Genomic DNA, 18,836 nt, shown 5'->3' on the forward strand with positions numbered 1-18,836 from the left:
TTTTTTTTCTTGACAGATTGTCAGCCTCAGCTGGGATCGACAGGCCCACAACGATCATCGCTGTGGAAGTGTTCACTTCCGCGGGCTGTTCTATTGCCTCATTAGGCAGGCGGTGTGGATGGAAACGCCAGGACGCGTTTGGACGCGTTTTCCGTCTTTTGCGGCGTCTTTAATTAACGATAACGGGGGGTATAGCGGCCAGTATATCGATTCCACCACGTAGTGGTTTGTCAAGGATTTAACCATCGAGTTGTCGATTATTCCGCGATGGAGGATCTTACTGGAGAGCTCAATGAGCTTTTTGCTGCCTCTTCCCCCGATGGCCTACCCAAAGATGTTCTCACGGAGTTGCAGTCTATCGTGCGGGTGCATTCGATGTCACCGCAGGAACTCTTCTACAAATGGGAGTCTTTCTGCTTGAAGATGGGGTCGGAGGAGACCAAATTGAATCTGGATACAGTACGATTGTTCAAGCGAGATGTACAAGAAGCGTTGGAACGAGAGAGTCGAAGCAAGACCGGACGGCAGGCGGAGAAGAAGAGCACAATGAGTGCTACCCCGCGCGCAGCGGCAAATACTGATATGTTTGGGATGTGAGTTGCCAGTGACTGGATTTGTGCATATGTGATGTCTGACTTCCTGTCCAGGTTGGATGGATTGACCCCCAATGCCTCTAATGGCCGAGCCCCGAACGGTGTCAATGGCTCAGCAAAGCGCAAGTCGGATTTCGGATCGCCTTCTGTGTCCAAGGTGGGCAAGGTCGAATCTCCAATGGGCACGAAAATGTCGAGTAAAGGTGCTGGTGCAGCCGACGGATTACAGTATGGTTATCACAACAGTCCCAAACAAACCATCAGACGCTGATTCATTGCAGGCCAATTCCCTTCTCGGAGCGTCAGAACCCAGGCCAGACCATCGAAACCATAAACTCTCATTTACCAGCATCAGAAGCCCCCATGGCTCCTTATTCAGAGCCCCGGATACGACCAACAGCAAATACAGATTTGAAGAAGTTTGGATACAAACCAATGGGATTGCGCCTTTCTGAAGCGTCGGAGATTTTGGACGACCGAATCGATGAGTTCATGGCCCTTTTTCAGCAGCAGTATGAGGCGGAGGATGTTACATTTGGCAGCGCAGCCACACAGAGTACCAGCGAGATCATTGCCGTCGGACGCATCGCGTCCGACAGTCTTGAAGGAAAGCTCAACTCCGCATCGCTTGTACTCGAAACATCTCGACGAACTGGGGCTGGCTTGCGAGTGCCATTGAAAGTTGACTCCTTGCCGTCGGCCAATTTCTTTCCAGGACAGATTGTTGCCCTGAGAGGAATCAACGCATCGGGAAACTACTTTTCGGTTAAGGATGTTTTACCAACTCCTCTATTACCACCTGCAGCATCATCCGCAGTCGTTTTGGATGGCATTAATGAGCGGTTGGGTGAAGGAGATGCCAGCGCCCCATTGAACGTTATCGTTTCCTCTGGACCGTATACAGCCGATGATAATCTGGATTTCGAACCGTTGAACGAAATCTGCCAGAAAGCCGCTGACAGCTACGCGGATGCAGTTGTCCTGATGGGCCCTTTCTTGGATATCGAACACCCGCTACTGGCATCGGGAGACTTTGACCTCCCCGAAATCAAGGGCTACGACCCCGACACCGCGACACTGGCCACGGTATTCCGGCACTGCATCACAGCCCCGCTACAGCGACTCGTAGCGGCTGTTCCCAGCATCACCATTGTGCTGGTTCCATCCGTACGAGATGCAGTAAGCAAACATGTCTCCTGGCCGCAGGAGCAATTACCAAAGAAGGAACTCGGACTTCCCAAACAAGTCCGCGTCGTCTCAAACCCAGTGACCCTCTCCTTCAACGAGACCGTCATTGGAATGTGCTCTCATGATGTGCTCTTTGAGTTGCGGAGCGAAGAAGCCATCCACGGCAGGCCCAAGGAAGGCAGCTTACTGACCCGGTTGCCCAAATACCTCGTCGAACAGCGCCATTTCATGCCCATCTTCCCACCATCCTCGCGCGAGAGTCTGCCCAAATCTGGGAGTGGCATTGCGACCGGCGCTATGCTAGATTTGAGCTACTCGAAGCTGGGCGAGTGGTGGAACGTCCGGCCGGATGTGTTGATTACACCAAGTGTGTTGCCACCATTTGTGAAGGTCCGTATATCTTCCCTTACATATGAGCTCCTCCTAACTTTCTGCACAGGTTGTCGACAGCGTACTCGTGATCAACCCAGGCACACTATCCAAGCGACGAGCAGCAGGGACATATGCCCAGATGGCGATCCACCCCCGAGAAATCGCAGAAGATGAACGGGAACAAAAACAACTAAGCCACAAACTCTACGAGCGGGCACGGGTAGATATTAATCGAATCTAGTGTATTATATGAGCATAGGCGGTATAGGCGTTGGCGTTTAAGACATGATAATGACAACCGTGGTATCAAACCAGAGCATTCTGGTAAAAATAAACAAAGACAGAAATAAAAAATAAACCAACCCCTCCATCCCAAACAAAATAGAAAAAGAAGAAAAAAAATCACCGTAAACAAACCACCCTCTTCCCCCCCATCAACCTCCCCGCCTCTTTAACCCTAACCTTCTTCCCGGACTTCCCACCCCCACCAACGAGTCCCTCCAGCCCTAGATCCCTCCAAACGGCCTCCCTCCTCCTCTCCATCGCCCTCGTAATCCCAAACGCCGCATGCTGATCCGGCACCACGTCATCCTCATCCTCCGGATTCGGCGGCTGGTACTGCGGAAGCACGTAGATTTCTTCGATGGGTAGGAAGGAGGGGACGAGCGCCGGCGAGGACGAGCCGTAGGTTACGCCTGAGGCAGCGTTTGCGCCTGTGCCGCCGTGGTGGTAGATGTGGGAGGAGGAGGCGGAGGAGGTCAGCGCGGTGGTTTGTGAGGTGTGTGGGCGCGTGAAGTCTTCGAAGTAGTCGGCTAGACGGGGGTGGTGCATGTGGATGTTTGTTGGGGAGGAGTCTTTGCTCTGGTTTTTTGTTAGAGGGACTGCTGTGCGATATGGTTTGATGGCTTACCATTTTGGCGGTATTGGTCCTTTCAGTCACAATGTTTGACGATAGATGATTGATGAGGGGAGGTGATGATGATTCTAAACAACCATAAGGCGGGCAGAATAGTATCACACTCACCGCCTTTATACAGTTGCTGCCTCAGGCTTCAATTCAGCATCATAAGGATAATCCATCTAATTTGCATTATTTAACCTCTAATTGATCCCGCTAAGCCATACACCTACGACCGTATACGTCAATAGAAACCAACCAATAAAAGACAAATCCCCAACAGGAACCGGTGTATATCAACCAGCCTGTAACTTTTGGTGTAGACATAGCAATCAACTCGCAGTAAAACAATTGACTTGGACAAGCCCGAGAAAAGAGAAAAAAAGAAGGCCAAAAAACGACATGGTTTGAAGAAAGGCTTCAAAGTAGATTTTGCCTTGAAGGCAGTGGATGCAGAACCAAACACAGTAATAAAAGATCAAAGCACCATACGCCCGGGTCACCCGCCTTACAAGTTCGTACTCATCCGGTGTACGATTGGAACGGCACTGGGCGGCAAGCTGCCCATCTCTGTGACGACCATGTCCACATATTCGGCAGGGGTGACGTCGTACATGATGTTGAGCAGCTGCAGGTTGCGTGTGTCTTTCCAGTTCTTGAGAGGGGTAGACGCATTGTTCAAGGCGGGATTGGGCTCTGCGGCGCTAGCAGGAGGGGGAGCCTTGCCCTTCTTGGGAGGTTCCGATTGAGATTCAGCAGCAGTATCAGGCAGGCCGGTTATCTGCTGAAAGGGCTCAGTTGATACCAACTCGTCCGCATCAGCGATTTCGTTAACGACGATACTGTCCAGGGCGACGCGGTCGGTGAACTTGACCGTCTCGCAGCACACAATGACGGGGACCTCGACACCACCCGCACGTTCCTTGGCCGACATGGCAACCAGGGCTGTACCAACGCGAGAGTACAAACGTCCGTTACTGGTCATGGCGTGGGCCCCCAGGAACACCTTGGTGGCATCCTTGATGGCGTGGCTGATACCGTTCACGAGAGAGTACTGCACGTCGAGTCCAGCGTTGACCAAAGCCCGAGCCATGTTCTTGCCCTCGAATAGAGGGCGCGAGTCGATGATGGAGACGCGGAATTTTTTACCCTGCTTGTGCGCGGTAACCAAAGTCTGCTTGACAATCGAGCTACCGGCAAAAGTCACAATCACGTCGCCATCCTGGATCTTCTGCGCAGCGCTGCCCGCAATAACTTGGTCGGCCACGGTGATCTTTTCCCGTATGAAGCTGTCGATAAAGTCACTCAGAGTGGCCTTGGCAGACGCCTCAGGAACAGAGGGGTCAATATCAGCGATGGCCAGCTTGAGCGCTCGAATAGCATTACCCTGACTGATGGAAAGGGGACGACATGTCGAGAGATAGGTGATCTGGTGGGACAAATGTGTGGTCAAGTGTCGAGACAGGGAGGTACCAAGGGGTGTGCTATAAGCCTCGATAACCTGTAAAAATCAGCATCCGAAATGATTTAAAAAAAAAAAAAAAATATCAACAGCAAACGTAGGAACAAAACATACCCGCTTAAACGCAAGCAGCGTAGCAACACACCGCGCACTACTCCCACAAACAACATAATCCCTCATCTGCAATCCCAACGCCAACACAGCCGGGTGCAATTCCTTGCCAGCCCCGGCCACCGTCGTCCTCCTCTGCTGCCCATACAAATGCCCAAACACAGCAACATTCTTCTCCTCCTGCTTCTTCTTCTGCTCCGCAGCTCCCAACTGAGCCGTCGTCTGCGCAGACCCCCGGCGGGGTAACGCCTTACCCCCCTTCAGAGACTGCGACGACGTACCATCCTTCCCTCCTAGTCCACCACCGGGGGGTCCCTTTTTCGAGGGCGTACCGGGAGCTCCTCCTGCACCGGGCCCACCGCCAGCTTGTTCTCGTTCCAACTTTTCCTTTGCTCTGCGGGCGGCCTTTTCGGCCTTGGCCTTTTTCTTCAACTCCGCGCCCGATAGTTTCTCGCCGCCGGCGGCAGCGGCGTCGCCTCCTTCGGTGGGAGCGGGAGTGCCTTCTTTGGCCTTGCCGGATTGTTTAGCGGGTTTGGATGCGCCATTTGCTGGTGCTACTGGTGCGGCTGCTTTGTTGTCGCCGGGAGGGGCTTGGGGTTGCGCTTGTTGCTGTTGCTGTTGTGGTTGTTGCTCTGGCTGAGGGGTAGAAGTGGGTTGGGCGTCCTTGCTGGAGTCTTGCTGCGACGCGGGCGCAGGAGGCGCTGGAGATAGCAGCGACGAGGTCACTGCAGGGTCGACGGGGTTCGCCATATCGGGAGAAGTTAGTCGAGGGCGATAACAGAGGCGCGGAGGGGCATTGGAGACTTTGCTGGTGGTTGTGGGGGGGAACGACGGAGGAACGAGGGTTGACTCACGGCCGACCTGGAATGATGCCATAAGCGGAAGAGAGCGCCTGGCACTAACGCAGCCCTAATTTATGCAGTCTCTACTCTATCTTCGCAGGATCTTCATGGAACAGTCAAAGAAGAATCGATTAAATAAATCCAATAACCACAGGAAGAGTAATCATTCATTACATCGTTTCATAAGTCGTCGCAGAAAACCCCAGGCTGGTACAAAATCCTTCGCGATTCAGTCCCGCGTACAGAAGAAAAAAAAAAGCAAAAAAATTCCAATCGCTCATGAACATTAAACATAAACATCTTTGCCTCCATCCATTCCAGACACCATAATCCCAAAATAAACACAGAGTAGCCGCCCAGGGTAATACCGATCAGTACACGCCAGAAAAGGAAAGGAAAGAGAAGAATTAGCGATTGTGGCCGAGAATACTGCTCAGGGCCCGTCGTCGTTTGCGGGATTCGTGCTTCTGGATGGAGCGGAATCGATCGTGATCAGAGGCCAGTTTGCGTTTGAACACGTTCAGATCTACCAGCAGGTCTTCCATGTGAGACTGCATGTCGTGAGCTTCGATCTGGTTCGATTCCACTTCGATCGTGCCGTCGTCCTCCCAGATCAGATCTGGTTCGGGCTCCACGTCGGACGTTGGGGATCCAGGTCGACTCTCGTCTTGGGTATCTTCTTCATCCAGACACATCAAACTGCCTCTACGTTTCTCGATCGTCACAGCGGGGATGGGGTTCTTGAGACTGTCAACGGCCAGTTTGAGGTGATTGCGAAGTGCTTCGTTCTCCGTCTGCAATTGCCGGATCTTGCATTCGCTAACCATCTTGGTCTCCTCCATCAATCTCTGCATCTGGTCCACTTTTTGCTGATATGTTTCCAAGCGTTCATTCTGCATTTCGCTCTCGCGTCGGTTGGCCGTTGCCATGCTGACACTAAGCTGAAGTGTGCGGATCGTTTCCGCCATCTCCGCCATCTGCTTGTCGCGCTCGGCAGCCGAGAGATGGTCCTGGTTGACTCGAGCCCGTGTGCGAATGCGCTTCGCCTGATCTGCATAACGTAGGGTTGAAAGCGTTTCCTCGTAGTCCGAAGGGGCGATACATGCGATCATAGCCGTCTTTGAGTTGCCTCCGAGGCTGTCCTTCAGTAACCAGGTGAGAATTGAATCACGATATGGGACTACGTCTTTGCCCTTTCGTTTTCCGCCGCGACTCGGCTTCGGATCTGCCAGCGCAGCGATGACACGTCCCAGCGTGGTGAGCGATTTGTTGATGTTCGAACCTTCACGGAGTCTCTGGCCTGTGGCCTCGGTGGATTTCGCACGTTCAGATCCTGCCAAATCAACCAGGCGAATTCGAGCGGTACGTTCGGTAGTCTCATCCGTCGAAAGGTCGTGGTGGATCTGTTTCAGAGTGATGGTGAAAACGGCATGGGAGCGAGAGGAAGTATCGTTCATCTTGGTGCTGGCCACGGTACGAGACACATCACCTTTCCGCATGAAGTTCATCAGCTCTGCAAAGTTACGGGCAGTAACCTCCGTGAGATCTTTAACGTAGGGACCTTCAGATGGGGACTCGCGAATTCGGAGATAGTTGGGTGGGTCGACTCGAGGGACAAGCAAATCGCGCACATGTTCATTGTAGACTTCGAAATAGGAGACGCGGACATTGTAGCTGACATCAGGGGACTGGGCGCTTTCGATACGCTGAAAAAGGTCATCGCAGGTACGGGGGATCAAGCCTGGCTGCTCCGGGGTACCCATCATGGTGTAACTCTTTCCTGAACCGGTCTGGCCGTAGGCGAAAATGCAGGTGTGGTATCCTTCAAAGTTATGGTCCAGGAACTCCTCTCCCAGACAGTTGTACACGTCCTCCTGGTGAGCGTAGTGGTCGTCGGTATCGTCATGCGACCAAAACGAGTTGTCGAAGATGAATGACTTGTCTTCCAGCACTTTGCCGCGAGCCTGCGATTTGGGCTTTCCTTCGTCGACGGGATTGACCTTGGGTGCGAGGAGCTTGGTCATTTGGGTGTTGGGGTCCATGCTGATCAAGCACTCCGCTTTCCGTTGAAGCTCTATTCACCGCTGTATTAGTCTCGCGTTTTCAAATTGTGAACTACACATACCTCTGGGAAGGAACTTCCTAACCCGAACCACGACACGAACATTTCCTCCCGGAGAGGGACTGGCGATGGCAGCTTGACGTGGAGACATAATGGCAACGCTCTCTCGTGCGCGAAGGGAAGGGCTCGAAGCGTTCGATCGGAGATTAGCGGAGGATGCCGAGGTCGAGAGGGTGGTCGGGGCCGTTGTGCCAGTGGCAGCCGATGCGCCAGACGAGAGGGAAGAATGGGAGCCAGGCCCAGAGCCGTGGCCGATCTGGTGATAGAAGCGCGGGTCGAGCGCCATATCCTCGCAGTAGTGGTATAATAACTGTACAAACTGAGTGACGAGCTCTCGCTGGCGAAGAAGTAGGTTTTGGTACATACAGGCCAATGTACCAGACGCAGAAGGAAAGAGAGAGTGGGATCAGGTGACTTGGTTGCCAGCGAACAAGCGAATGCTGCTGCAAGTGCGTTCCTTGAGGTTGTCGAGTTGTCTCTGCCTCAGGTTGCGAGAATCAACTCGTGTTGGCAGCGTCGATGGAATGCTCTGTGGGGGATGCAATGCACATCGGAGTAAACAAGGATCAGTGGAAGGGGAATGACGTCTGCTATGGATAGTAAAAGAGCGAAACATGCAGCAGTGGGAGAAGAAGGGAAAAGATAAGAAAAAGGCCTGATGCCACAGGGACAATCAGGAATGCTGCTGTCTGGCTGTCAACAAAAAGAAGACGATGCGATGATGATGCTTGGTGGTGCAGGCCCATGTGTAGAGTGCCTCAGGCAGCCACTGGCGGGTTGTTGCCATAGCAATGCCTCATGGTGGGAAATCTTGTGATTCCATCCAATAAAGGCGAATTTAAATAGATTAAAGATACGAGGATTGGAATTAGATCTCAAGATCTGGGAATTTCCCGAGTTTAGTGCATGCAGGTCATAGCTGACTGAAGTTGAGGCGACATAACCGACGGACATACACAGACCGTACACACTGAGGATAAAAGCAATTATATTTGATGAGCTCTCAGAGACCAACAATTAAACCAAGGTGAATGAATATGGATAAATACAGTAGCTCTAAGAGGACATTTAGATAGTTATTTGATATGGATGACTGGCTTATTTCTTTCTTTTCACCCCTCAACTCTTCTTCCTTACCCTCTATTTCACCAAACCATGGCAACATCAAAGCCAATCCAACGAACTGTTGACCTCTGGAAGGCCTTTGACTCCATATCACACAGCCAAACCCTTCCCCCCAAGTAGCCGTTCTGGCCTTTCACTGAGAAATCAACAACACTGGAGCTCAGCGTCTCCAAGATATGTTGGAAATCTTCAAGAGCTACAATGTCTACGCCGAAAGCTATGAGATTCTTAGAGATTGGTATTGACACTTTCTTTACATGATCTATGCTAATTAGGTATGGTGGACAGGCCGATATAAAAGGGATTTCCGTTGGACCTTGAACCAACTGGTGCAGGGTAAGTGCCACACTCGAGACTCTGGACGGCGACATACGCTATCTTTTTCGGCTGCTGCTTCGATTACACACTATGGCGGCAGCCTGGAAACCATCACGGCTTCTGCTGGGAGCAAAGCTTTACGCTCAATAATTTGAAAGGAGAGCCTGAGAGTGGCTGGGATAAATACCCGCTCTCTAGAAACGCCTATCAGAACCAGATAACTTGACCGGTTCACATACCGAAAAAGGGAAGTCCAAGCATCGCCTCAACATGCCTGTAGAAGCGTGGATGATGCTGCCACCAGATGAAAAAGCTGAAGCTTATATTCCAATACAGTAGAAGTCAAAATGAATCAAATCAAGCCACAAACTCATTCATTGTTTATACTATTTGCATTAAGGACATTATTTCTCAACTCTTCTGTCCAATTTCCAAAAGAGCGACATAACATAAAATAACCATATCACATCATTTTCTCCATATCCATACGTATATCCATCGTCTTCTTAATCAAAATCATCATGCATCGCATCATACAAATTCGGCTCATCCTCCTCCTTCCCCTTTCTCGCCTTCGCCCCATCCCCAAAGCTCGCCGGATCGGGCACAGGATTACCACTGGCATCCATATGCTCACCTAGCAACTGCTCAGTAGTCCAGGTAGTGGCATCCTGGGACTTTTGAGAGCCAGTACTCGCCTCGTCACGGAGACGGGCACCGTACTTCTGGTCCTGGGTGGTATTACGCAGACGACGCTTCTGGTCGTCGCTTTCGGGGAAGCGAAGGGCGGTATCGGTTTTGGAGGTAGGCATTTTGTTACTATATAGGTCAGTATGTGTGGATGATGTGTATCTGCGTATGACTTGTATCGTTCCCTGCATACGCACCACCAGGTACAGGTAGAGAGTAAGAGAGAACGTACCAAGTCTGTGAATATGCAGATCAATAGTATTCAGTTAATGTTGTATTGAACTGGGACAATGGATTGTGGGATCCGGGCCTATTTAAGTTGGGTTAAGAGGTGGCGTCGATGATATGATGATGACGACGACACTTTACCACCACTTGCTTTACCTCGGGCTGTGGCTATTTGGATGGAATGCGGTAATTGTTGATTCTTCTAGAAGGTTATTCTAGATTGTATTCTAGACTGAGGGATTGTCGTGATGCATGATATGCACGGTGATGGCACGTGATGAGATGCATTAGAATAATAGGGAATAGGCATGGGAATAGGGATAGCCATGTCTGTATGATCTGTAGGACAGACTATGAATAGCATCGACCAGAATAGATCAAGCAAGGCTTACACTTCACCATCGCATACGAGGACTGTAACACTCAACACTCTCCTCCTAGTATTCTAGTATCCTAGTAAGCTGTAGATACTGCATCTCAACCACGTCAGCCCTATCCCAATCCATTCCTTCTTCAGCCCTATCCGTGCGGGGCCGTGGAACTGATCCACTGCCTGTGTTGGCCTCCATTTGCTCCTCTCCCCTTGGTCCATGGCGCAATCCCGCGCGAGATGAGGAATTCGCATTTCCAGGCAGCGATTTTCCCTCTCGCCAGTGTTTTACATCCTCGTGTGTGCCCGTTGTGGTAATTATCGACCACTGCCGCTGCAAGGGACTCACCGGAAACCCTCCGAGGGCCGTAACAGGCAGAGTTTTCCTCGGCACGGAGGCCTGATCCCCTCGACATTCTTCTTCTTCTTCCCTCCCCTCTGTCAGCTGTCACTGCACTGTCTGTGTGACTGTCAATTGTCAATCGGTATTCCTCTGCATACTGCAGACATTTATCTCAAAATGGCTGAAAAAGAGCCTACCGATGTCGAATCCAACCAACACCCCGAGAAACCCCCTCTGACCCTTTCCCGACGGTTGAAGCAGCCCGTCTCCGCCTCGTACGCTGACCTCGTCTGTCTGCTCTGCTGCTTCATCACCGGTCTCTGTGACAGCAGCGCCTACAATGCCTGGTCTTGCTTCTTGGGCATGCAAACAGGTACTCCCACTCCCCCTATATTCAAACAAAACACTGACAGTTCAGGAAACACCGTCTTCCTCGGCCTAGGCGCCTCCGGCCAACCCAGCAACAAACCCTGGGGCTGGCTCAAATCCCTCGTCTCGATCGTATCCTTCTTCACCGGCGCCTACCTCTTCGCCACGGTCACGCGTATCGTCGGCGCCCGCCGTCGCGGAACCCTCTTCACCTCCTTTACCATCCAAGGCATCCTGGTCATTATCGCGGTCGCGCTCATCGAAGCAGACCTCATCCCCCACACCTCCGCCGACGCGACCCTCACCGGCGGCCGTCTCTTCCTCGAACTCATTCCCATTGCCCTCCTCGCCTTCCAATCCGCCGGCTCGATGGCTTCGAGTCGCGCGCTGGGCTTTAACGAAATCCCCACCGTCGTGCTGACAAGTGTATATTTCGATATCGCCTCGGACCCGAAGCTGGCTGATGTCCCGACGACCAACCCCAAGCGGAACCGTCGCATTGGAGCTGTGGTGACGTTGGCGATTGGAGCGATTGTGGGCGGGTGGTTGAGCAAGAGTAGTGGGGGGATGCAGGCTGCGTTGTGGATGTCTGCTGGATTGAAGTTTTGCATTGGACTCGGATGGTTGGTGTGGGCTGCTGATGAGAAATAGATAGAGGATAAAATGGGAAGAGAGGAGAGGAGATATAGATTGTATACCCATAGACACTTAGACTGCAGATTAATTACATACTTTCACATGTTTACAGATTATCAGGAGGCCTTACCAGCATACAAGACCAATAGTCTCGGCATCCTATACATAAACTACACCTACACCTACAAATCAACCAAGATACCCAAAAGAATGACTATTAATCAATTCCAGCTAAAGAATGTACATCCCAGGGCCCTGGACAAAGACAACACCAGAATTGAATAACCACAACCATAACCAGAGACACACACGTCCACTTCCCTCCCCTCCTCTCCCCACCATCCCACCCGATTATATTACGCCTGTAAGCGACTACTGCTGCAACTGCTGCTGCATAATCGGCTGCGGAAGAGCAGCCAGCTCCTCAGCACTACCGATGACAACACAGCAGGCGCCGCTCGGGGCGGTGCACTAAAGCCATAGTAAGTATCATCATATCATATAAACTGAGATATAAAACATACACCATTGATTCCAGGAACGAGTGTCTGTATCTCGTCAGCTTCATCCATCCATCTTTAGTCCGGTCAGGTGGGCTTCAAGACACTTACTAATGGACACGGGATGGAGATGCCAATGATCGAGATAGGGAAGCAAATGGCAGGAATACAGATTCTCAGGGGGAAGGTGGTCCATTCGGAAGCATTGAAGTTGGTGAGGTCGGTGATGGTGGGCATATCGAGTGAGGTTTCAGTGGCAGGGGAGTTGGTCTCAGCAGGCATGGCGATGGCCTGTGAGGCGAAGAGAGCCAGGGCAGTAGTGAGGATGCTGAACTTCATGATGGATAGTAGATAAGATGAGATGATGAGATTGATGGTGCTGATGGTGGAATGGATTGCGAGATGGGAATGGGATTGTGGTGATATTTATGCTGTCTTGTTTGGATGAATGAGGATATAGATGCTGTATCCGGGTATTGCTTGATCGTGATACACCGGATATCCAGTATCACATCCTGTCAAATCAAACCGTGAAGTCTAGATATGGTTGCATTGTAACTGTGTACAGAGAGTATAATCGTTTCATGTTGCATTGAATAATTTGGATAAGGTAGAATATAGAATGATAGAACGGATATGTTATCCTACTATCAATATAGCAGTTGATAGAGCTATTATATGACTATCTATATCTATATGCAGTATACAACAGCTATCTCAGTCTATTTCAAAATACTCTAAACACGACCAGTAGTATCAGACAGATAGAGTAGTTCATGCAACTCAATATTGTCCTACATCTCACATGTTAACCGCCAACATCACAAGATCTAATGTTGTAGACTGTGTTACTTTCTCTATCGACATCAGGAACAAAACACTTCTAGTCTAGCTATAGAGAACCATCGGAGCATATCTTATAGGCTAAAGAACTACTAACTACTACCTAGTAGATCGGAGCTTCCCCGCATTACTGGAATGGTTGATTTCAAAATGCACCGACAGGGAAGAGATTCGGTTTATTATGCTGCAATCCATCTGTTTGATGTTTGCTCGGGTCTTTCTGGTCTTTCTGATAGGCTGCTTTACCTGCCTTACTACACAGTAAAAGAGTGTGATATGAACCTGAATAATACCTTATTCATATTCATCTTCATACCTAAGGGAAAACACCAATAAAAAGACTCTACCATCTACCTATCCCACATCGCCAACACATCACCTCATCTCAACCACCATCATCATCACCAACCCAACCCACATAACGCATGCACACCCAAGCACACACATAACTCACAGAACACATGGGACTAACTAACCAGGTCGACATACATACATAACCGCCCATTGCATACATCCCCACCCACCTAGCCTTGCCCCATTCCCTGTCCGCTTATTCGCGCATACCCATCCACATGATAGCGGTAAATGGACTGAATGGGCAAGGATCCTCGCGTTGCCCCGATGCAGGACATGGATGAGGAGTGTGACTATGATGGAGGGGAATGGAGGGGTGGTGATGTCAGGATTGCTAGCTGGGCGTTTAGTTTGACATAGAGGGTGATGGGGAAGTTAATCGCTCATAGAATGAAGAGGTTTGGGTATTACTGTATTGGTTTGTATTGCTTACCCCTCTTTGGCACATGGCGGGGTTAGGTTGACTCGTACATGATACTGCATTTGCTGTGGTACTACCAGTTTCATGTTGTGTTACAGACAGAAGATAGATAGATAGAATGTAAAGAAGTAAATGTAAAGTAAATAAAAAAATGTCTATCGGACGATGGTAGTTGGTGTCTATATACGCCGTCTCCTCACATCCCCAGAACAAAAGAAACAAGACGCTGCGTGTGTAAGGAATGAATCAAACCAACCGTACCGAGAAAACAGACTCGCAAAATGGTATCATCGAAGCAAAGGCAAGATGGCTCAAACTTGAGTAAGGTCAAAAGACGAAAAATGCATCATCCCAGGTAACAGAGTGAAGCAGCACGCCGGAAATCAAGAGCAAACCCCGTCCCAAGATGAGAAACGAAACGAAGAAGTTCAAAAATAGAAAAAAAAAAGATGATTAAAATGCGCCAGAATGATGAATGCTCGCGCCCGATAGCGGTTTCGCTTGGTCGAATAAAGCAAGTCTCCTGCCAAACGCGCTCAAAATGCAATCAGACAATCGATGGAAATTCAATCGCTGCACCGATACCCTGTGCGATCATAGTAGTATCAATCCCGACGCTAGAACCCAGAAGAATCAAGAATCAGCAAACAAAAAGCAAAATTACTTTTGGTCCATGTCGTCCCCAATAATGTAGTAGTGAGGTAGTGAGATATCGTCTATAGACGAGTCGGTAGGTGTGAGGTGTCTATACAGACGGTGGTGTGTCTAAGGAGAAGACGGCTTTCGGAGAATGTCCTCGCAGTTGGCGTCAAAGCGCATGTTCCACAGGCGAATGCTGTTCATCAACTTCTCTGTGTTTTCCAATTCGCGATCCCGTCCGAATAACGACTCGACGAATTCACAGCCCGCATTCTTGCCCATCGATACGGTTTTGCCACCTTCGCGCTTGGCGGCCTTCCACATGAAATGTTCACAGGCCTTGAGCAGCTTCTTGAATCGTCCCCACAGCCGCTCGCCACTCTCGAGGAAATCCGCCACAATCTCCTGCGATTCGATCCGCTGGATCCGGTTGACGCACTCGTCGGCCCGCTTGACCTTACCGGCCAGCTTGATCAGCAACAACCACAGATCGCCCGCGACGTCGGCCATCGGAGTCGACGCGCCGTGGTAAAACACCGTCCAGTCGTAGATCCACTTGCCCAGCGAGTTGGCATCAAACACACTTCCCAACAGGATAATGGGCGCTTCGGTGGGATCCCAGTTCTTGGTCGAGTAGCCTTCGGGAATACCGGCGCGGACGGCGTCTTCCTCGGTGGCCTTGGGTGGCGGCTGAGACGAGGAGGCGGGCTTGGGCTTGGGCGGGATGCGGGTGGAAGTCGACTGGCGGCGCGCACGAGATCGCTTGGCGGTTTCCATGTCATCGAATGCTGGAACCTGGTGGTAGAAAGGATCAGTGGGTGGCTTTGGCTTGCGATGAGGCGCAGACGTCGGGGTTCGCCGAGGCGGAGCGTGACTGTCTCGCTTGGGAGTCGAGGGCGGCTGGCCGTGACGAGTCTCGCGAAAGACGTATCGCGGCGCATCGTCAAACACATCATCGACCACATCGACAAAAATGGATCGTTTCTGCGAATGCGACGGGCGGGAATGATCCTGCCCCAGGCCGCCCCAGGGATCTGCCATGGTATGACGGCGGCAGTGCGGATTGCCACCGAAAGAAGCACTTACATGATCGTGCTTGCGCGGCGACGGCGACGAGCCATATTCAGGCGTGGCTTCATAGAAGCTGGGAGCGTACGCGGATTGCCATCCTCCAGGCTTTTCCGTCGCGGCGTAACTGGCCTTGCGGTTATGACGCTTCGAGGTCCCTCGGGGGGAGGCGAAGGGACTGGCAAATTGGGTAGCGTAGTAGGCGTAGTGAGGAGAGGTAGGGGGAGAGGTAGTGTAATCGAAAGTCGACCACCCGGGAGGTGGAGTGGAATAATGGTACATTATCTCGAGACGAGCATGGAAAATGGACGCAATAAAACTTTTGATAGGGAGGCCCCTGAAGCAATCAAAAAAGCAATATCAAAGACGAAAAATGAGAAAAAGCAAAACTAGTAAGCAGTGAAAAGACAACCCAGTTATATTATACAGGATATCGTTCAGAACAGCAGATCGACGCCGATTAAAAGAATAACTAAACCGGAAAATCGAAAGACGACCGTCACCGAGGCACGGATTCAAAGCGAAGAGAGGAGGATTGAGATTGGATGTGCTGGAAGTGCATTTGAACGTTGGTGAGTCGACCGGTCGACGGGGGATGATATTGACTGTGTGAGATTTTGGATCCTCGTAAGCGAGTTAGAAGATACCAAAACCGGGAAGACGCTTTCTAGAGAAGTTCTGGGCAACTACCAGAACCAAGCCCACAGAAAAGGAAAAGAAGGAGGAAAAGAGAAGAGAGGAGAGGGTCTGAAGGGCGAGGCAACTGGATTAAAACCCGGGGATGGGCTGTGGTGGTGAAGGGGAGGAGAGGAGGAGGAGGAGAGGAGAAGCGCGCGGGCGAGGCCCAACCAGGTTTTGTACCACGGGACGGTATGGAGACGCGTGGCGGGAGGAGGAGGGCGTGGCGATAGAATACGGTACGGTACGGTACGGTATTATGCTTCCATATTTGAGATGGAAGATTCCATTTAATCTCCGTCATTATTAATAGGAGTCATCCAGCATCCGTCAGTATCCAGTCAGGTATCCAGTCTTATCAACTTATAACAACCAATAAAGAGTGCATCGGGCAATTAACATGTACTACGATGTAGCGTAGATCGTGAGTCAGAACTACTGTAGCTGATGAGCCTTGCCACGGGGAACAGTGGCTCAGCTCTTCATTACCTATATTTAAACCAGGCTGCCTATACGGAGTGTAACATTTGACCATGGATGGACTCGGATCTCCCGTTTTGACCCATGGTACTGTACTATATAAAATATCTAATCTACTATCTAAATAGTCTATGTCGAGATATGATATCTGTTGGGCAGTGGGCTGAATGGTGCCCAGCAGACCGCAATTTGATTCCACCTGAAAAATTTTCAATACCCAGGCAACGGGCTGATCGAGATTAACCAGCAAGAAATGACCAATCACACGCTGGATGCAGAAAACCCCTGGCATAGGCAACCACAGCCGGTCTGACGGTCGCACATGGCGTTGCAAAAGAATAATAAATCCTGCCACTATCGCCCGCAAGGGATCTGCGCGCTAAAAACAGTTTCATTACTGGTCAGGGGTTAACAGGCATCACGAGTGACTCGACAAGGCTACAGCTGGAGTTCTGAACAGATGTAGATGGAGGCATGACTTCACATACATAGTTGAAGGACTCAGCTGGACTCTGGAGATTCCGGGAGAATTAAGGAATATGATGATGTATTCTAGCGGACGTCCTCCGCAGATGCAAAGATCCACAGTGGAACTGCCAGGTCCACCAGCAGAGTTTTCACGATCCCTTGCGATATCTGTTTATTTGGCTTATGGCCACGCAGAGAGATAGTTATTACAGAGTAATAATACCTAGAAAGATATCCATGTGTAGGTATCCATATCGGTATATTTGTATAATACTAAAACTGCCCCTGAAACTGTTGAGCGCGTTGGAATGGAGATCTTTGTGCGCGTCGTCTGTTAGGGCTGTGATTTGCCCTTGCCCTGAGCCCTATCTGTACTACTACTACAGAGTACAAGTATACTACAGTACTACTAGTGATATTCTACTAATACTAGATAGCGAGTAGAATGATACTATGACTGCTCGTTGCTGTAGTAGTTGTCTGGCTGTCCACTATCCGCTTCCGCGATGCACTCGTATATACACTACCAAGCAGATAGTGACTAGATACACCGTCTACACTTCACACTAGCAGTAGACAAGTGACAGCAGACGAATAATAAAGTTATCTACCCCTCCTGATCATCCACCTCATTCACTCCCTCCTCAGACGAACCCCTCCATCTGCTTCGTATAAAATCCCCGACCCCGATCGGTGGAGTTGAGCCCGCGAATGACCGTCTGACACGCTGTCAACAGCCTCACTGCCTTGGGCTATCCCCATTTCCTGACCGTCACTGGGCAGGCAATTGGGCTGGTCTCCTGCTGGTCTTGTTTGTTTATCGTTGGAATTTGTGTTGTGCATGATCGGGTTTCTTTGGTGGTTCTGGAAGTTCGTGGCGATAATAATATTCAGTATTCAGTATTCGTACTCTGTATTATATCTGAATACTGAATACTCCACTGGACCCAGAGAAGACGATGGAAATTGAATGATTGTAGCTGTGCCCAAGTGGCTGTTGAGCTTCGTGTGGCGTATATCTATATACGTTGACATGTCGATAGACAGAGTCAAATTATGAAGGATTTAAACAGTGTTAATACTGTATTAGATGCATATCAGAGCAGGGATACAGTCTCTATCACATTTGCCGTCTATACATATCAAAGACCAGTCACATATCAACATCGCTTAGATCCCTGCTCAACTTCATATACATCTATCACATTTACAGTATTTTAAAAGAAGTCAGTCAGTCAAAATGTCTTCACTTCATTCATCTATACCATACTCATACGAACATGTCTCACTCCCTCCTCAACCCCCCCCCCCCTGGGAACTCATCCTCTTCATCATCTCCAACCTCGCTCTGAAAAAAACCGTCAGTCGCCTCAGAACCTGCCACTCCCTCTACGACTCTTACATCCCCGTCCTCTACCGTCACAAACCCGACAAAGCAGCCCGAAGAGCTCTAAAATGGGCCATGAAACGACGCAAACCCGCCACCGCCCGACGTGCCATCCTCAACGGCAAAGCAGACCCAAACGTGCACTACAGATATCACGGCAAATATCCCAGGAGTACATTCAGGGCTATGGATATGGATACGGAGTCGGATATGGAGGTGGTTGAACTCGATGAGTCTAAGGGTGCATGCCCTCCTCTCGCTGGAGGCAGTTGATATCGGTTATCCCCGCGCGAACAGCGAAACGACACTCTCTGTCGCGGCTAGAGGGGGC

General features: G+C 50.4%; 10 protein-coding genes across 10 annotated transcripts; 3 read left to right on the top strand and 7 right to left on the bottom strand.

Annotated features, from left to right (window-relative positions):
• Positions 1–30: 30 nt before the first annotated feature.
• ASPWEDRAFT_39028 (DNA-directed DNA polymerase alpha subunit POL12) lies at positions 31–2,598 on the top strand. The gene is made up of 4 exons (XM_040835018.1): positions 31–593; positions 648–821; positions 875–2,171; positions 2,221–2,598. Exons 1-4 carry the CDS (start codon positions 268–270, stop codon positions 2,392–2,394), a joined length of 1,971 nt encoding a protein of 656 aa, XP_040691025.1. The 5' UTR covers positions 31–267; the 3' UTR covers positions 2,395–2,598.
• On the bottom strand, positions 2,556–3,066 carry ASPWEDRAFT_26749 (Apc13 domain protein; the record flags this gene model as incomplete). The annotated part of the gene is made up of 2 exons (XM_040832891.1): positions 2,556–3,014; positions 3,064–3,066. 2 exons carry the CDS (start codon positions 3,064–3,066, stop codon positions 2,556–2,558), a joined length of 462 nt encoding a protein of 153 aa, XP_040691026.1.
• Positions 3,067–3,559: 493 nt separating this feature from the next.
• On the bottom strand, positions 3,560–5,374 carry ASPWEDRAFT_108022 (translation initiation factor eIF2B subunit delta; the record flags this gene model as incomplete). Its single annotated transcript, XM_040827936.1, has 2 exons — positions 3,560–4,552; positions 4,628–5,374. 2 exons carry the CDS (start codon positions 5,372–5,374, stop codon positions 3,560–3,562), a joined length of 1,740 nt encoding a protein of 579 aa, XP_040691027.1.
• Positions 5,375–5,873: 499 nt separating this feature from the next.
• Positions 5,874–7,874, bottom strand: ASPWEDRAFT_50572 (kinesin-3 family protein uncB; the record flags this gene model as incomplete). The annotated part of the gene is made up of 2 exons (XM_040837460.1): positions 5,874–7,540; positions 7,592–7,874. 2 exons carry the CDS (start codon positions 7,872–7,874, stop codon positions 5,874–5,876), a joined length of 1,950 nt encoding a protein of 649 aa, XP_040691028.1.
• Positions 7,875–8,637: 763 nt separating this feature from the next.
• On the bottom strand, positions 8,638–9,310 carry ASPWEDRAFT_449825 (uncharacterized protein). The gene has a single exon (XM_040836411.1). The coding sequence runs from the start codon at positions 9,082–9,084 to the stop codon at positions 8,734–8,736; it is 351 nt and encodes a 116-aa protein (XP_040691029.1). The 5' UTR covers positions 9,085–9,310; the 3' UTR covers positions 8,638–8,733.
• A 227-nt stretch (positions 9,311–9,537) lies between these two features.
• ASPWEDRAFT_170839 (uncharacterized protein) lies at positions 9,538–9,843 on the bottom strand (the record flags this gene model as incomplete). Its single annotated transcript, XM_040830686.1, has 1 exon — positions 9,538–9,843. One exon carries the CDS (start codon positions 9,841–9,843, stop codon positions 9,538–9,540), a length of 306 nt encoding a protein of 101 aa, XP_040691030.1.
• A 715-nt stretch (positions 9,844–10,558) lies between these two features.
• On the top strand, positions 10,559–11,891 carry ASPWEDRAFT_39034 (YoaK family protein). Its single transcript, XM_040835019.1, has 2 exons — positions 10,559–11,035; positions 11,081–11,891. The coding sequence occupies exons 1-2, from the start codon at positions 10,840–10,842 to the stop codon at positions 11,680–11,682; spliced, it is 798 nt and encodes a 265-aa protein (XP_040691031.1). The 5' UTR covers positions 10,559–10,839; the 3' UTR covers positions 11,683–11,891.
• ASPWEDRAFT_67601 (uncharacterized protein) lies at positions 11,869–12,788 on the bottom strand. Its single transcript, XM_040838920.1, has 3 exons — positions 12,279–12,788; positions 12,192–12,215; positions 11,869–12,138 (listed from the first exon to the last, which is right to left on the bottom strand). The coding sequence occupies exons 1-3, from the start codon at positions 12,504–12,506 to the stop codon at positions 12,040–12,042; spliced, it is 351 nt and encodes a 116-aa protein (XP_040691032.1). The 5' UTR covers positions 12,507–12,788; the 3' UTR covers positions 11,869–12,039.
• A 1,762-nt stretch (positions 12,789–14,550) lies between these two features.
• On the bottom strand, positions 14,551–15,774 carry ASPWEDRAFT_107789 (uncharacterized protein; the record flags this gene model as incomplete). The annotated part of the gene is made up of 2 exons (XM_040827915.1): positions 14,551–15,219; positions 15,511–15,774. The coding sequence occupies 2 exons, from the start codon at positions 15,772–15,774 to the stop codon at positions 14,551–14,553; spliced, it is 933 nt and encodes a 310-aa protein (XP_040691033.1).
• A 2,584-nt stretch (positions 15,775–18,358) lies between these two features.
• ASPWEDRAFT_170843 (uncharacterized protein) lies at positions 18,359–18,778 on the top strand (the record flags this gene model as incomplete). The annotated part of the gene is made up of 1 exon (XM_040830687.1): positions 18,359–18,778. The coding sequence occupies one exon, from the start codon at positions 18,359–18,361 to the stop codon at positions 18,776–18,778; it is 420 nt and encodes a 139-aa protein (XP_040691034.1).
• Positions 18,779–18,836: the final 58 nt, after the last annotated feature.

This window comes from Aspergillus wentii (assembly GCF_001890725.1).
Source record: "Aspergillus wentii DTO 134E9 unplaced genomic scaffold ASPWEscaffold_3, whole genome shotgun sequence".
Classification (NCBI taxonomy): Eukaryota; Fungi; Ascomycota; class Eurotiomycetes; order Eurotiales; family Aspergillaceae; genus Aspergillus; species Aspergillus wentii.

Bases quoted from the DNA above. Each gene is read 5' to 3' on its own strand.
- ASPWEDRAFT_39028 (XM_040835018.1), top strand. From the start codon at position 268: ATGGAGGATCTTACTGGAGAGCTCAATGAGCTTTTTGCTGCCTCTTCC. The intron at 822-874 runs GTATGGTTATCA...GATTCATTGCAG, and splicing joins GGTGCAGCCGACGGATTACA to GCCAATTCCCTTCTCGGAGC. The intron at 2,172-2,220 runs GTCCGTATATCT...CTTTCTGCACAG, and splicing joins TGTTGCCACCATTTGTGAAG to GTTGTCGACAGCGTACTCGT.
- ASPWEDRAFT_449825 (XM_040836411.1), bottom strand. From the start codon at position 9,084: ATGTCGCCGTCCAGAGTCTCGAGTGTGGCACTTACCCTGCACCAGTTG.
- ASPWEDRAFT_39034 (XM_040835019.1), top strand. From the start codon at position 10,840: ATGGCTGAAAAAGAGCCTACCGATGTCGAATCCAACCAACACCCCGAG. The intron at 11,036-11,080 runs GTACTCCCACTC...CTGACAGTTCAG, and splicing joins CTTCTTGGGCATGCAAACAG to GAAACACCGTCTTCCTCGGC.
- ASPWEDRAFT_67601 (XM_040838920.1), bottom strand. From the start codon at position 12,506: ATGAAGTTCAGCATCCTCACTACTGCCCTGGCTCTCTTCGCCTCACAG. The intron at 12,216-12,278 runs GTAAGTGTCTTG...GACGAGATACAG, and splicing joins TCTCCATCCCGTGTCCATTA to ACACTCGTTCCTGGAATCAA. The intron at 12,139-12,191 runs GTATGTTTTATA...CTATGGCTTTAG, and splicing joins TCGTTCCTGGAATCAATGGT to TGCACCGCCCCGAGCGGCGC.